Source organism: Phalaenopsis equestris, unplaced genomic scaffold (assembly GCF_001263595.1).
Source record: "Phalaenopsis equestris unplaced genomic scaffold, ASM126359v1 Scaffold000545, whole genome shotgun sequence".
Classification (NCBI taxonomy): domain Eukaryota; kingdom Viridiplantae; phylum Streptophyta; class Magnoliopsida; order Asparagales; family Orchidaceae; genus Phalaenopsis; species Phalaenopsis equestris.
Window position 1 is genome coordinate 454,337 of NW_018164985.1, and position 16,957 is coordinate 471,293.

Genomic DNA, 16,957 nt, shown 5'->3' on the forward strand with positions numbered 1-16,957 from the left:
TTGCAGAGCTCATAATATCCACAAAATTCTCACAATAACTAGAGATGAAAATGAGAAATCCACAAAATGAGAAAGCTCGGGATCGATTCCACAAAATTCTCACAAAACTCTACTTACCCAAATGAGAAAGTCATTCCATTGAAAATGAGCACAGAAATTTCATCCAATGCACAATAACTAGAGATCGAGGGAAAAGAGAGGAGAAAAAGGCATGTTGCCACTGAAGAGAGACGCTTGAGAGGTGCAAGGGAGGCGCGAGAGATATGCTTAGGCAGCAGGGTAAGAACTTTGCGAGAGCGATCGTTATAGTTAGGGCAGAAGAAACGTGAGAGACGGAGCCACGGGGTTGAGAGAGACAGAAGAAATGCGAGAGATGCTAGAGTAATATGTAAGGGAAGAAATTCGTGTCGCAGGGCCAAATCCGCCGCTATGTTTTAACATAGATTATTTAGGAAAGTCACAACACTGCGCCACAACACCGCTATTTCCAAATGGATGAAACCTCTTTTTCAAGATGCACTGTGCCAAAAAAGCTGACCCAAATCAGGACCTAAGAGAGCAATTTGTGCCGCTAAAAATTCTGTTTTTATAATCGTTATAATATATTAGATATTAAAACGGGTGAATAATATATGTATAAACTAGTCAAACAAAGACAAAAAGTAAACATTTAACTCAAGTAAAATGTATTAAAGATAAAAAAAAAAAAATGTTTCTTAGAAAAGATATTCAACATAGGTGAATGAACTATTTTGATAAACTTTTCAATGAAGCTTCTGAAAATATGATAGACCTTAATGATCTTAATATCATTAATAATAATAAAATAATTTATTTTTATCGTCGCATTATCAAAATAGATGTTGTGGAGGCTTTAAAGAAAACCAAGGGTGGACAATCAGTGGGACTTGATGATATCTTAATTGAAGTGTGGAAATCTTTGGGAGATTTGGGAGTTTATTAGCTTACTACCTCTTTAATATTATTTTAAAAACTAAGAAGATGCTTGACGAGTGGAGGAAGAGTATTTTGCTCCCAATTTTAAGAATAAAAGGGTGCACTAGAGTGTGCAAATTATAGAGGAACTAAGTTGATATGTCATACGTTAAAATTATGTGAAGGGGCAATTGAACATAAGTTACCACAGCATTACAGTGATTTCTCATAATCTGTTTGGATTTATACCTAGTAGGTCTACTATGGATGCTATACATTTATTAAGACATTTGTTCGAGAAGTGCAGAGAGAATAAGGAAGATCTACGTATAATTTTTATTGATTTAGAAAAAAGCTTACTATAAGATTCCAAGTGAAATCATTTGGAGAGTTCTAGAGAAAAAAATGTGTTGATATGACTTATGTTCAAGTCATTAAAGAAATGTATGCTAGAGTTGTTGTGTTCAAATAGGAGGATTGACCTAATATTTTCTTATATCTGTTGGATGACATCAGGGATCGGCTTTAAGCCCATATCTTGTTGCTTTAGTTATGGATGCTCTTATGGGACATTTACAGGAGGATGTACTTTGGTATATGCTTTTTGCGGATAATATTCTTCTTGTGGATAAAATTAGAGACGAAATTTAGGAAAAACTTGAATTATGGAGGTCTACATTTGAGGCCAAACACCTTCGTTTGAGTATTACTAAAACTGAATATATAGAATGTAATTTTAGTAGTAGTAGCTTTAGTGGCAAAGCTGTAACTATGGATGATCAAATTATTAAAAGGTGTGAACGCTTTTGATATCTCGGGTCTATTATTCAATGTGATGGTGATATAGATGGGGATATTATTGGTAGAATCCGAGTTGGTTGATTGATGTGTAGGTATGCATCTCGTCTATTGTGTGATAGAAAAGTACCGCTTGGACAGAAAAAGACATTTTATAAGATGGTGGTGCTACCTGCAATGCTTTATAGCGCAGAATGTTGGCCTTTAAAATAGAAGCACAAAACAAAGTTAAGTCTTGCTGAGATGAGAATGATTAGGTGGATGAGGGCTTTACACTCAGAGACAAAATGTGGAATGAATATATCTGTTATAGAGTTGGTTTAGCTCCAATGGTGGATAAAATTAGAGAGAATCGTCTTAGATGGTTTGGTCACATTAAACGTTGACCATCTGTTGATCCGGTTAGGAGAGTAGATGTTTTAGATTTGACTTATGTTAATAAAGGTAGAGGTAAACCTTGCAAGACTTGGGGTATTGCATAAAAATTATCTTAATTTATTAGAATTAAATGAAAATATGAAACTCAATAGGACGCAAAGGAGAAGAAGGATTCATGTAGGCTTGTTGTTGTTGTTGTTGTTTTGTAGTGACTCTTTCGATTATTTTTTTTTATGATGAATTATATTAGGGAGAATATAAAAATTAAAAACTTTTAATTTCACAGTCCATTACCTTTGGAAATTCTAAGCCCAAAGGCCGGGTTTTGATGCTTAGTTTAAATTCTTAATCTTATTGTTTCTTCTGTTCTATGGCCAAATACTTTTATAATTTTTTTCTGTTTGGTCCCATATTGTCATTTTCTTTCTGCTTTATTTGCTTTATTCGACATGATTATTCCTTATAACTCTTTTCGCTTTTTGGACCAATGGATCTTTGCTCAACACTGTTCTTTTATGGTTATTTATATTTTGTTTATCCCCTAAATCTGGTTAAATGAGTTCGTTATATTGTTTTAACTTTCTGCTAATAAAATTTTATGTTATGTTTTTTCTCAAACTTTAACTTTAGACGGAATTTTGCTGTTTTACTCACCTATCATTTATTCTCTCACAAGATATTTATGACTTAGGTATACAGATCTGAAGATGCTGAAAATATTGGATATGTGATTCCCACCACCGTTGTTTCACATTTCTTAAACGACTACGAAAGAAATGGAAAGTATACTGGTGAGTTATTTACCCAGTTTAGCATATTTGACTTCAATTTTTGTTCTGAGATTAAATGCTAGAAGTTTTGCATATTCAACCTGAACTTCAGGGTATATTACGCTTCTCTGAGGCTTAGATAATGAATAAACAAATTGCATGTTGCTTGAATCCACTTCTGCAAAACTCTCTTTTCTATGAAACCCAAATTCACTTTTGGAAAAATAGCAGTGATTTAAAAATTCTGAAATACCCAAAAATAGGTAAATGATTCACATGCTTGTAACCTTTTGTTTGATGTTTCCGTGAGAATGAAATTTCTACTTCTTCTCATGGCCATTTATGATATCCAGGACACTACTCTTTTTATTCTTGAGATTGATTACCAGAAGACGTTGAGTACTTTACAACGTCGAGAGTTTTGTCAGAGAAGGTCAGTAACTTGACATAAATATGGGAATTGACCAATCTTTAATTCACACTTATCACCTAAGAAACTGTGGATGAGTACTCTTCCAAGAATAACCAAGAAAAAAAAAGTTTTAACTGTTATGGAAAATAATATATCTAATAATTGTATATTGGAGAGCTTGATTATAATAGGTAGCTTGATTATAGGAATTCTAATAAATGTATTTTCCTAATTAGGTAACCTAATTAGAGGAGATCTAATTGCGGGATATTCCCTCTATTAGAGATATTCATAAACTACAGAGATTGGATTGTAGATAAATATGTAACATATTTTTTTTAATTGAATAATAAGATAAAATTGTTTCCATATAAATGGTATCTGAGCCACGCACGTCTCGTCTCCTATAGTCTGCTCCTTAGTCCGCATGTAAGTGCGGCTTCGTCCGTGTCATTCGAATCATTTGTGTGTGCATCAAAGACAAACAATTCGACGAATAATGAGTATTCATTGTGTTTGCATTGTTCCTCAGTGGACTCCGTTGTTCATCATATTCCAAGAGATGGTTCGACTTCATCCTATGACATCTATCACAACTCGAGCGTGGTCTTCATCGTGAGTGGTCATCTCCTTTAGCTTTGTTTGTCGCTTTTGTTTGTCTTCGGCGATCGTTGATTGTTCGTCGAGTCGTTTGTCTCCTACAACTCGAAATCTTTTTTTGCTTGCATTTGACTTGTCCTTCAACTCATTCGTGTCGTCGCGTTGAGGAGTCCTCCTTGAAGCGGTTCAACTTATTGGCTTTTGCCATTTACAGATGATGGAATTAATAGTATGCAAGTTTAGTTTCTTCTATCTTTCATTTCATCAAACATCATTTGGGATTAGTTGGTTCAATCTCTTTTAATATTGGTGATAATCATGGCTGGTAAATAAAAACATGTTGTGACAAGTTTGGTTTCATCAATAGCTAGAATTACTGATAAAAAATTAAATGACTTCAATTATTTTTATTGGAATAAAACTATGACTCTATTTGAGAAGTATTTCTCAAGTAAGCCTCCTCATTGATATTCTGTCTACTGAGACTTATCTAAATTGTTCTGTGGATGAAAATTGATGCCCACCTCTTGATACAAGTAGATAATTCTATTGAACGTGATCAATTTAGTTATGTTTTTTATTGGACTGTATTAAAGATGTGATTGAGTAGTTGTCATTTGTATTTTCTGAAAGAGAAAATATTTCTTGAATTTTTGATTTATGAATGGAGTTCTATTGAGCTGAACAATTAGACCAGTCACTTAACACTTATCATATGCACTTTAAACTTGTTTATGAAGAGTTGAATGCACTATTACCCTTTAGTATTGATGTCTATATTCAACAGGTTCAAAGAGCATTAGCCTGTGTAAAAGATCAAAGTAAATCCATGAAAATTTTTTTACCTTTCTAAGGTTGTTTGTCGAAGTGTTCATTGACGATTCTAATATTCATGAATGAGATCCAATTGAATCCTCTTGGGATTATACCCTGATTGAGAAAGGACTATTGTCGCGTGGATCCCAAATCAAAGGTAAGTTGATATGTATTTAGACCTTTACTACCTTTTGAGGTCATGACTACTTCTCGTCCAAGGGGTAAAAGTCAGCTAGGGATTTTTTGTTGAGCTTAAAATATTTTGATAGAATTTGCTGTAATTGTGAGGAAACTTGAGAGAGATGATTGCTAATAATTTTATCTTGTATGCAGAGGATTGGTTTAAATGCAATCATGTCTAAGATGTTGACATGAGTGACCTTTTATGGTATTAGTAGGTTGCCCACCACTCTTAAATTTGTTCTCATTAATTTAATATCCAAGAGGAAGACAAAGGAATCATCTAACCACAATCATATATTGGATGTTGACATGCATTATGCTCAGGATTTTGTTGTGTATTCTTTCTCTAGTTGAGGCTCACGTCGCTGGTTTGGACATCGATGGGGAAGTTTGCAGCTCTCATGCTCGAACTTCTTTAGTTGCAAGGCTTGGCCAACATTACTGGGTTTATTCTTATGCTTACTCATGAATCACTCGATTTGCTCCCTGTGCGTATTGATAGGCTTGTCTGCAATTTGGTCAGCATAAAAACAAACTATCTCCCACATTAGGGATGAGAAGGTACCGATTGAAGACCTCCAGTAAAAATCTCCTTCAGTAATTCATGATTTATCTTTGGAATTTGACGAGTGTTAATGGAAAATTTTCGAAATTATTTCTTAAGTGATTCTCATTCATGCCGACGAATTACTAAAAGATGAGATTAGTCTTTAACAATCATTCGGTTTGTTATAAATTGGTCCACAAATAGTCTAACAAGTTCATTGAAGGTGTGGAGAGTCCCTCCCGGAAGGTAGTATAACCACTTGTGAATTTGGCCCTTGAAAGTGGCTAGAAAAATTTGACAAATAAGCGCATTAGAAGCTCATTGGATGTGTATGATGGCTTGGCAATGGTCGACGCATTCATAAGGGTCAGTTACTCCATCATAGGAGTGGATATTCGAAACTTGAGGTTGTATTGGAGAACAATCTCGACCAAGGGTGAAGTCTCTTAAAAATTGTGACGAGTGGGGAAATTGTCCATATTTTTTAGAGGGAACTCTTCTCGAACAAAACATCGCAACTATTCATGAATTACATCATCAGGAGTGTCAATAAGTCGTGGTTGAGCTAAGTTTCCTATGAGTGTCGGAGGATTGCCGATTGGCCTTGTTGCATGGGATCAATGAGCAGGAATTGCAGTATGGAGAAGATCGGCATCTTGGCCTGCTGGAGGTGGAATTCCATCATAACGAGGAGGGGGCCCAATACAAGTATTCTCGAGCGAGGGATTCTTTACAGGTTGTTGACCTTGTGGCAAGTACACCCTATCTGGCTGTACGTGCATCAGCTATCGACCCTCACATAGGAGTAGAGAATCTCATGTTAAGGCTCGTCTATTCTACTCCCTTTGTCTTTCAATGATGAGCCTGTGGCACCTTCTTCAAAAGGGTAACGCCTGTTGTGGAGGGAAAAGGTAGATGCTTGATGTCTTCTGCTTCGTGATTGTCCTCTTGAGTGGTGGGTGTTAGAACGAGATGCTCTGTTACCGATATTGCGCTGTTGGCCATTCCAATATTTTCTAAGTTTTTCGATGGTGGGCTATCTTTCTCATAGACAACACCAAACTATTCTTGCATATAAATTTGCGGCACTAGAGTGATATATTAACATCGTGGTGTTTTACGAAGATTTAACACAAGTAAAAAAAATAACAGAGAAGACAACATGATTTTTTTGTGAAAAATCCAAAGAGGCGAAAACCAAGTGGTTGGTCCAGTTGAAATGATTTTATTATGCCTTTGTTGGTCCTTGGATAGCAGAAAGTAATGTTATATAAGTGGGATGTGACTTTCGGTAGGGAAGTGGCATAAAATTCGGAGAAAGTGATGGTCCAAATGCTATGAAGAAAAACCAATGGTAGGAGTCATCTGCCAGAAAATCTGTTGTTAGTGTCTTTGATAGTGGCTGAAAAGCGGCAATGGTGGTTCGGCTATGACAGCGGCTCCACGACTGTTGTCAGGTAGTGGTGGTCAAGCGACGGTGGTCTGACGATGGGGTGGCCAAATGGCGATGACGGCGACTCGACGGTGGCGGTCTAGCGATGGCTTGAAGTAGCGATGGTGGTCCAATAATGGTGGTGGTCGGGAGGCAATGGCTGTTGTTCGACGATGTCATTAGCTCGATGGCGGTGTCCGAGTAGCAATGGTCCAATGGCATCAAATGGTTCACAATGATCAGAAACCTATGACAGTGGTCCTGTTGTGACGACAGTTCGATAGCGGTTGCTTTATTTTGGTGGTCCGGTGGTGGCAGAGCTCTTAAGAGCTTGCAGCTCTTTCAACTTTCTCCTCCTTGCCCAGGTCCCAAGTCCCCATTTATGAAGGTATTGTAGGTCTATTTATAGAATTTGTGAGTTGCATCCTCTGTAATTGCATGAATATTGACTACTACATCGGACGGCCCAAAATGATCCTATTGTTTGGATGATGTTTTATAAGTATTTGAGTTCCTTAATGATGTCATAATTAAGTGATATTGGGCTCGTTGGATTTAGCTCGATGAGAAGCTTGGTCCGACGATAAAATTTTCTGATTTGGAATTCATTTGACCATTGATTTTCCATCCAAACCCTTAAATTACGCTTAAATAACTTGATCGGATTGATCGGATGAAGCTTGAAGCATTTGACAGGTGTGTGCCCAAACCATTTACAATGTTTAGAGTAGTAGAGTCTTCGTTCTGCCACAATTGGCTGCCAATACTCATTGTGGGCAGTACCAATACATATTTCTTTCACATCAGGAAGAGTGATATCCCTTTCAACAAGAATCTTTGCAACCGAATGCCTAGATAGATTTAAGGTGGGTTTGTCCAATTTCCTAGGTCTCTCTAGTGCAACTCCAATAGAATAGAGGACTTGGTGATTAAAGTAGTGCAACTTTAGGCCAGATAGTTTAAACCAGATTGGAACTATAAGGGGTTGTTTGTATCATAGTCATCTACTTTAGCAATTTCATATTTTTCCTTGGCTAGGTTCATATTCAGGAGACCACTTGAGCAATTTCATATTTTTCCCATCATTTGTCATATACTTCTTGGAAAATATTTTGGCATAGTCATCTACTTTAGATAATTGTATCATCACATGTCTCCCATAAAGAAGACCAACCTTTCAATTTCCCAATAGTTTGAGATCTTCAAAAATCTTTCGAACGATTTCCATTTTAGGATGTCCCAATTGGAACTTCCCAATGAGGGTAAATTTGCATTTTATCAACCAGGTTGTAAATTTCAACATCAGAGAAAATTAGAGCTTGTTTGTCACTCTTCCTACTTGCCTTCTTGATGAGATTACAGTTTCCCTGGCCTTTAAATGATTCATTGTAAACCTGAGGGACAGTCTGATCTGGTCCCACAGAGCCAACCATATCTACATAAGGAGCCTTCCCAAGGTTTAAAACTGAAGCGGTTGGTGGTTGGGGAGGAACAAAAGCCATAGAACTGAGAGTTGAACAATGGCTAGCTACTGGGTTTGAGTCATGACTTCGACCGGAGCTCTCGTGTGTGCAAATCAAGAGTATAGGAGGATGCGAGTGTAAACGCTCAATTCTGAGCAATCGAGCCGAAGGCTTAGAAGAGATAGGGAAGAAACAAACTAAGGAAGACGTTCGTCACAACAATGCCTTTCAAAGTAGCCATTGCATGTAGGTTTAAGTGGAATGACTAATTTGGGTACAGAACAATTGTTTGAATCACAGCAAAATTATGCAAATAACATGCTTGTTATTATAAGTTTAGCTAATAGTTAAATTAATTAATATATCCTTATATTTTTAGAATTACGTAAGTACCTATATATACTGATGTACTTGGAGATTAATTGTCTAATTTGTCTTACCTTTATGATTCTCACCCATCATCTTCATTTTTGTTTCATTATTTTGCCAAAAATAGTTTTTCTTTGACTTTTTAGGTGGGATTTTCCGGTAGAGCGCATTTGCGCTTCTTGGTAGCTCTCGTGAAAGGTTGTTAGATCACTTTTTGGACATTCTTAACATACTAAGGAAGACGTTCATGGGTGTTAATGTCGTTTAATAAAAGGCTCATATGAGTAGTCTTCATCTCCACAATGAGAAAGCCACGTATGGTCATTGAGGTAGTTCCTAACATAGATAACACAAGATGATAAAAAAAATTTCTCCATTTTGTCAAGAAAGTTGTATATGAGGATTATGTAGAGCGTTGAGGTTGCTTCATATATTTATGAGCAATATTCATGAGATGGAGATGTGAGATTTGGAAAGGGGGTGGAGCTGATATTGGGAGCAGCCTCCGAGATTTTGTGAAGGAAGACCACTTCGAGTGTAGTGTGGGAGAGAGATGAGAGTGGGAATGAGGGGAAGGGTATTCATATATTATTATTATTATTATTATTATGGAGGCTGAACAACCCCCTTAATGTGTGCCTGTTATTATGCTAGGGCGTTTGAAAGAGTGTTACAAAATAGGGGTCGAATCATCCCCTTTTTTCAACTTTTTATTTTTTATCACTATTATTGTGCTAGGGTGTTTGAGGGAGCATTACAAAATAGGGGGCAGACCTGACCTATTTCCCCCTTTTTATTTTTTTCTTCATTTATTTTATTTACTTATTAATTTTTTCTCATTTTTCTTATTTAATTCATTTCTTCTTTTATAACTTATTATTATTATTATTATTATTATTATTCTCATACATTTATTTATTTATTATTATTATTAATATTATTATATATATCTATCTATATATTTATTTTTTGAGAAAGCCCAAGGGCTAATATATTAAAAAGAAAGAAATATACAAATTGATTGTATGAGAGAGCCCAAGCGTGACACCTTACCCATACGGCAAACATCGCATGCAAATGGTTCAAAAAAAAATACTGGAAAATACATGAGAGCCCAAAAATCAAAAGTGTCAAAACACATAGTATCAAATAGCAAGAGAGCGACTCAATTTTGCCTTGCCTCTGCCTCTGCCTCTAGTTCCAGGAAAGGAGCCAACTAACAAATTGATAAGATGAATGCCATTGCCATTAGTAACCAATGTATCATCCAATAAGTTTCCATTTCATCTTCCTCCTAGAGTAGACTTGTCATTCCTCATCCGAAGTCTGACTCATCTGATGAGTGAATTGATCTAAAGTGTGTCGGACATGTGTAGGTTGTTAAACATTGGAAGCATCTACTTGTTGTACAAACTAATCTTTTATGGGATCAAAAGAGCATTCTCGTGTGTCTTGGCATGTAAGTGAGTCTTCTTCCATAGCAATGAACAACAATGAGTGATATAGAGCATTTAGATCAGTACTAGTAGTATGGGGAGATATTTCATGAGACCTTAGAGTACCATGCTCCAATCCAGCAACTGGAATAGAGTGTTAAAAAGCAAGAGCATCCAGGGGTAGAACGGGTTGGGTATGATGTTTTTCATCTGAGACAACAAATGTTTGAATATGAGGGTCATTAGAAAATTTTTCATTAGGAATTATTTTAAAAATTATTAATGTTACTTTTCTTTTTTGATTTTATTTTAATTATTTTTATCATTTTATATCATTTAATTTGTTTGATTATTCTTATATTTTTTGAGATTACTTGTGTGCATCTGTGGGCTCCTTTTTTTTAGTTGCACTGGTCTAAGGATGCGTTTGGAGTAGCTTATTAGCTGCGGCAGCGTTTTGAAAACACCGCCTCTCTGTTTGGAAGAAGCGTCTGACAAGCTTATTGATTTTTCTTTTCAATTACACGTGGGCCGCGCCTGAATCCCCGTGGTCCGACGTTTCCTTCTCATCTTACGCTATTGCCCACTTCGCGTACCCTTTCTGCGTTCCTCCCGGATCCGCCCAAAAAACCCTCGCCCACTTCCCCTTCTTCCCGACTTCGCCCAAAAACCCTCGCCTTCACGATCCACCTGTTAGCGATACGATTGCTATTAGAGCTAGCTGGGAAGACAACTACGGGATCGCGGCATAATAGTGCTGCTGGATCGAATGGAAGAGGCCATGCAACATCAAATGGAAGAGGCCATGCCTTTGGCTGCTGGTTCGTGGTAAAGAGGTATGTGTGACTTGAGCTAGAGCAGGGATGAAGCGTGCGTGAAATCAGAGCTTAGGATAGAAATTTAGTTCTTCATGAATTCTCCATGGGGTTCCGCTCACAGGGGAAGAGATGGGAGGGCTGATGTGCAACGCCTACAATAGGGAGTTTGAAGACGATGCGGAGCAGAAGCTCCATTACCGTATAGAATGGCATCGATACAATCTTAAGAGGAAGGTACCGTTGTTTCCTTTCACATGAGATTTCTGTAATGCACAGACTAGGTTTTTGAAGCCGATTAATAATCTTTGAGAATAGACCTTTGGGTTTTCTTTTTCTTCTTCTTTTTTCTGAACTTCTTTCCATCTAGCTATTGGTTGGAGAGAAATTTTTCATATGTTAAGATGGGTTTCAACTAGGCTGCATAATTTGTTTGAAATTAAAGTATGTTATGCGATTATTAATGCGATGTATTCCAAATTCGGATAGAGATACCTAGGGTATGTAATTGCAATTATGTGATTTTTTTTAATTATTTATTTTTTAATTGTCTACAGTAATGATTTCTTTGCCTGAGGTAGTTTCAATGGTGGATCCTCTTAAATCTTTCCCAACTTATATTTTGTGTTAGTTTTATAGAAATGCAGATTTTCTTAATTTGGTTTCTTGAACCTGTAGCAATTTCTGAAGTTTTGGAGTTAAATATGAAAATGTAGATATGTAAATACATGAGAATTAGGTGGTTTGTGTGTAAATGCCCCTTGTTATTATGATTTGCTTTGAAGTTTTTTACTAACATATTAGGGAATAAACATTATTATTTTGCTCATCATCCATTCTTGTTTTTGTTTCAACATATTAATTTATTTTTATTTCATGCCTAGACAATCAAAAGGATGCCTAGTTAATTTTAGAATATATTGATTGTTGGATACTTTATTTGTTGTTGTCCGTGTAGTCATTAAAGTTCTAGTGTAAATAGTAACACTCGTCTGTCAGAATGATCTTTTATTTACAAAAAGCTGCAAATCAGCTGTTTTTCAAACTCACAAACTAGACAATTAAACAGTTTATTCAGAGACAGAATGACCAATTATCCAGAATCAACTATTCTTGAAACGCACAAAACAAACAGCCAACCAGCTTATCAGGATAAGCTGTTAATCTGCAGATTATCAAGATAAACTGCTTATCTGGATAAGCTAGATAAGCTGCAGCTGCCCCAAATAGACCTTAAGTGTTCATCGTCTCATGCAATCACTAAAATAATGAGTCCAGGTTGGTGTTTTGGACATGCCAATATGATTCATTTGACAAAATGTGCAATGGATTCAATATTATTTTCATGTAAATAATAAATTCTTAGTCCTCTTGCTAAATTGTGTTATCTTTTTGCAATTGTCATTAGATCTGATCTGGCAACTTGTGAATCACATTGGTGAACTTTAATAAATTTTCAAAGTAGTATTTTCAGCTTTCTTTAATAATTCAATTTTAACTAAAGTTTCTATTATCCTTACCTCCTATTATTTAACTAGATCGAAGTCACTAAAACTTTTATCTTTTGCCTTTGCTATTATTTATTTTATTTTCTTTCATTTAGTACCAAACTTATTATATTAATCATTTAGAATAATATTTTTTTGCTTTTTTCACTACCATCAGTACAACTTCTACTTTTCTTATAGTTGTTATAAATGTTAGGAGTAATTAACTTTTTCTATTGCACACTCACAACTGCATGCCCAAAATCAAAGGGAGGCTACAAGGACGGTCTCAACTTAGTGTTGGATATGGTAGTTTTAATAGTTTCTCGTTTGATTTATTGTTCGTTTGGTGATGTTGCTTGTTCTTTATTGGTAATAACCTTAGTATTTTCATCTATTAGCTCGGACACAACTAGTAGATATGCTAGACGATATACTAATTCTAATGTGAATAATTTGATATGTGCATAATCCTTCCTCGAGAACCAAGCAACTTTTCAACAACTTTAGGTCAACTTTCAATCTATTTTTGGAATTTGTTCATTTAATCTAATGGTGAAAAGAAGAAGGATTCATGTAGCCAACCACATACAGTGGGATAAAGGCTTGTTGTTGTTGTAATGTAACAGTGAAAAAACATGAGTACATCAATCATGAGGACTTGTCTTAACCATTCTTAAACTTAACCTAATAAAACACAGGTTTTCCTTCTCTTGGAGTGCTCCTTCAGAAATTGGAGAATCCAGCATTGCGCTCTTGTTTAAAAGTGCCATCCAATGAGGTATTTTTAGCTTTATACACTACTTCAAAAGTGGTTCATATTTTTTATGTTTATCATGAGGCAAAATCAAAATCCCATTCATTCCTTCATATATTTAACTATTACTTTTCAATGGTTGCTAATGCGTGATGATTGTCTATAAATTATTTTTTTCTGCAGTAATCATTTTTCCTCAGAACTTCTAATAAAATATAATGTGACTATGATACATGTCACTATATAGCTCAAGCCAAACCAGTATGTTTGATCATAAATTATTTCAGTAGGTTTTTACGGTTCTTAATGAATTCTAATGTTTGTTACTGATGTGTTTATATTTGGGCTTGTTGTATAAAATATGATATTACTTTATTAGAATTAAATGAAAATATGACACTCAATAGGATACAGTGGAGCAAAAAGATTAAAGTCATATTGTTGTTGTTGGTGACGTGTCATCATTTTAGAATTTGATTGCAGATGGTGAGAACCGTGATGATGAAGTTTAACAATATTCTGCATTGATTTTGCATATGATTTGGAGGTACTCAGAACATCATCAGCACATTTAATGACTTGACCTTTTTTTTTTTGCTCCGCTTCTAGCGGGATTAAGTTTTTGTTGTTGTTGTTCTTGCTGCTACTCCGCTTCTGACGGATACTGTAGTGGAAAAGAAAAGGAGCGATGCATATGATGAACATCGAAGGATATCACACTTGTTCTCTCGATCAAGTTCTGCCATGGAATGAGAGTGATTGAATTTTTTTTTCTCTTGAGCTACTCTTCACTCCATGGAATAACTAAAGCGTCATGTAACGACGATTAGCCAAAAATGGGCAGGAATAAAAATTCAAGTAGATTTTTTGCCATAATTAGGCAGCAATAAAAAAAATTACTTCTACATGATTTAATGGGCTACCTGTAATAAGAATAGCCTTACAACTAAGAAGATCTAAATACTTTAACTGACAAATTTATTGACATAAAATTGTTAGAGACAATGTTTATATTTTCGACTAGCTCGTACCGAGTTTGATTGAATACAGTGAAAAACGTTGGACAGCGGATGCATTATCTCAAAAAATCGGCTTGAAATCCATCCCATACAATTAAAAATACTTAAACATCGCCTATTCTTAAAAAGAACTGCATGATATGCTTGGAACATCAAAAATACTTTAGACAGGCTTCTTGCATTACCAGATTTTTGCATGATGAAAATTTCAGACAACAGATGCTTTGTCACTTGAATTCGGTTTGGTATGCTTCTATCTTAATGAAAATTGCTCAAGTGTTGGCTATTCACTAAAATTGGATGGCAGCAACTCGTTGAAACACCAATAATATCTTGAAATGAAATTTATATTGCGTGGGTCATTGCATGAGAACGAAAGGCAAATTTTTTGCACGCCAAGTGATGAAACACTATTTGAAATATATGAAGAATGAGAATACTTGAGAAACAATTGATTTATAAAATAATAATATAAATTCATTTTGATTTTCACATTCAAGTTGCCTGATGCAACATGTACGTGTGCCTTGCGATTGATTTGCTTGCCTTCGGCCCTCTCTGCACTCGATTGCAATTTAGATCCAAAGCTCACTGTACATACTTGCCATATTCTTGCATGCTCGCTACTTGATCATGTTGTGTAGCTTCATTGTGCTCAGTTTTTATCTTTATTTTGGCTTCGTGTTTCTCTAATTTTGGCTCTGCTTGCTCTCAAGTGCTGCTTTGGTACTTGCATTGTGAGGCATTATCCCGTCTAGATTAGAAGTTGTAAATTATACATTTAAGAACAGTTAGAAAAGCAAGAAAGCAAATCATTTCTCTTAGGGCTTTCTTCTTTTTTATATTGGTTCATTCGCCGCATTCTAGCATCATCGGTGTATTTGATTGTTAGTTCTTTACTTGCAATGCATTGCATTTATTTTGTGTTAAATTATTTTTTATTGAACGAAAATAATATTTATCTTTTTTTTACTTTTTAAAAGTAATATACATATTCATTTTTTAGTGAGCGGATACTAAGAATCCACTCACAAGATAGACAAGACTCAAAAAGATAACAAAAAGTATAAGTATACCTCAAAACAGTTGGACAATTTTCCCATAAGGATAAAATGGTCTGTCAGAGAGCTTAATCATGATAAGTGGGTTTTCCTCTCTCCCTGGTACTAAAGAGGGAGTCTAGCACCCAACTATGATAAAGGTTTCCACCCGAAATGAGCAAAGCATCCTCCTGTAAATTCCTGAGTTCATTCAATCCTTTTTCTTCTTCCTGATTTTGTAATCTTGCCAATCATCTTCTAAGGGTTGTCCAAACTTATCACTGAGTTGATCACCAATGGGGGCAATTTCTACCTGTTGCATACCTTGGACGTGGCACTCCGCCAAGGTTTAAGGGCCCTCAACATCAACAATAATTGTTTCCATAGCATATGAAGCATTATCTAGCACTAAAAGGAGAGTAACCTCTTTTTCGACAAAATGAGGGGGCTGAGGTAGTGAGGGGTGCTCCTCTGGGGCACAAACAATGGCAATATCCTCTTTAGTTGCAGTTTCCACCATATCAGCCGGTGGAATAGGTGCTTTTTGAGTAGTTAAATGAGGCACTTGAGGTTAGGGTCTCAAATTAGGGTGAAGCTTAAAACATTTTCAAGTGTGTGTCCAAACATCTTATAATGGGTACAATAGTATAGTCTTGGTTCCATGACAATCTGTTGCCAATACCTATTATGTGCAGTGCCAAGACAAATTTCTTCAATGCCAGGTAAAGTGATATCTCTCTTCACAGGGATCCTGAAAACATAAGGCTTGGTGAGATTAAAAGTGGGTATGTCTGATTTCATGGGTCTCCCAAGCATTGCTCTAATGGAAAAAAGGATCTGATGGTTGAAAAGAAGCAATTTAAGCTTAGGTAACTTAAGCCATATTGGTACTGTAGGTGGTTTTTGGTTCAGATCAAATTCAGGAGACCACTTGAGCAACTTCATAGTTTTTCCTTCAATGGTGAGGTATTTTGTGGAGAAAATCCTTGCATAGTCTTCATCTATGGTCAATTGTGTCATCACATGTCTCTTATGAATGAGACCCACCTGCCATTGTCCTACAAATTTTAGATCTTCAAAAGCTTTGCAAATAACCTTCGTTTTGGGATGTCATAACTAAAATTTCTCAGATTCTAGACCCTTTCCAAGCACCCCAACAAAAGATTATTTGCCTATGTACTAATTTGACGAAGGAACAGTGGCCATCAAACGCAGCAGAGAAAAAACAGAGAATAAATGGGAAGCTGATGCCGAACTCCATAAGGATCGCACTGCTGTCGAGCTGAGTCGAGGAGGAAGACGAAGGAGGAGCCGGTCGTGCCTAGCTGAGTGTCAAAGAAACGACGAACAGAATGACACTGCTGTCGAGTTGAGTCGAGGAGGAAGATGATGGAGGAGTTGATCGTGTCCTAGCTAAGTGTCGAAGAAACGACTAACAGGTTCGCTCTGCTGTCGAGCTGAGTCGAGGAGGAAGACGAACACACAACCCCTTCCCGTCTTGGGTAGAACATCACGGCTTCTACCGCGAAGCAGATGAAGAAGAGGATCACATAGTGTGCGATCTGTTGGTTTGAGCCGTTCTTAGGAAGAGGGGATCGACCCATTTCAGAGAAGAAGCTTTCCTCTGCGTGAAGAGTTTCGTGTGCGGTGCTCGCCTACTATGGAAGCATATATATATATATATATATGTTATTATGAT

General features: G+C 36.2%; 1 protein-coding gene across 3 annotated transcripts in view; it reads left to right on the plus strand.

The window, feature by feature from the left end:
* LOC110029082 (protease Do-like 2, chloroplastic) overlaps positions 1–16,957 on the plus strand; it is a 115,718-nt gene that overhangs the window by 74,565 nt on the left and 24,196 nt on the right. For all 3 annotated transcript variants that reach the window (XM_020731205.1, XM_020731206.1, XM_020731207.1), the window contains 2 exons: positions 2,804–2,903; positions 13,144–13,223. In XM_020731205.1, coding sequence (XP_020586864.1) covers positions 2,804–2,903; positions 13,144–13,223 — 180 coding nt within the window. The remainder of the gene's footprint in view (positions 1–2,803; positions 2,904–13,143; positions 13,224–16,957) is intronic.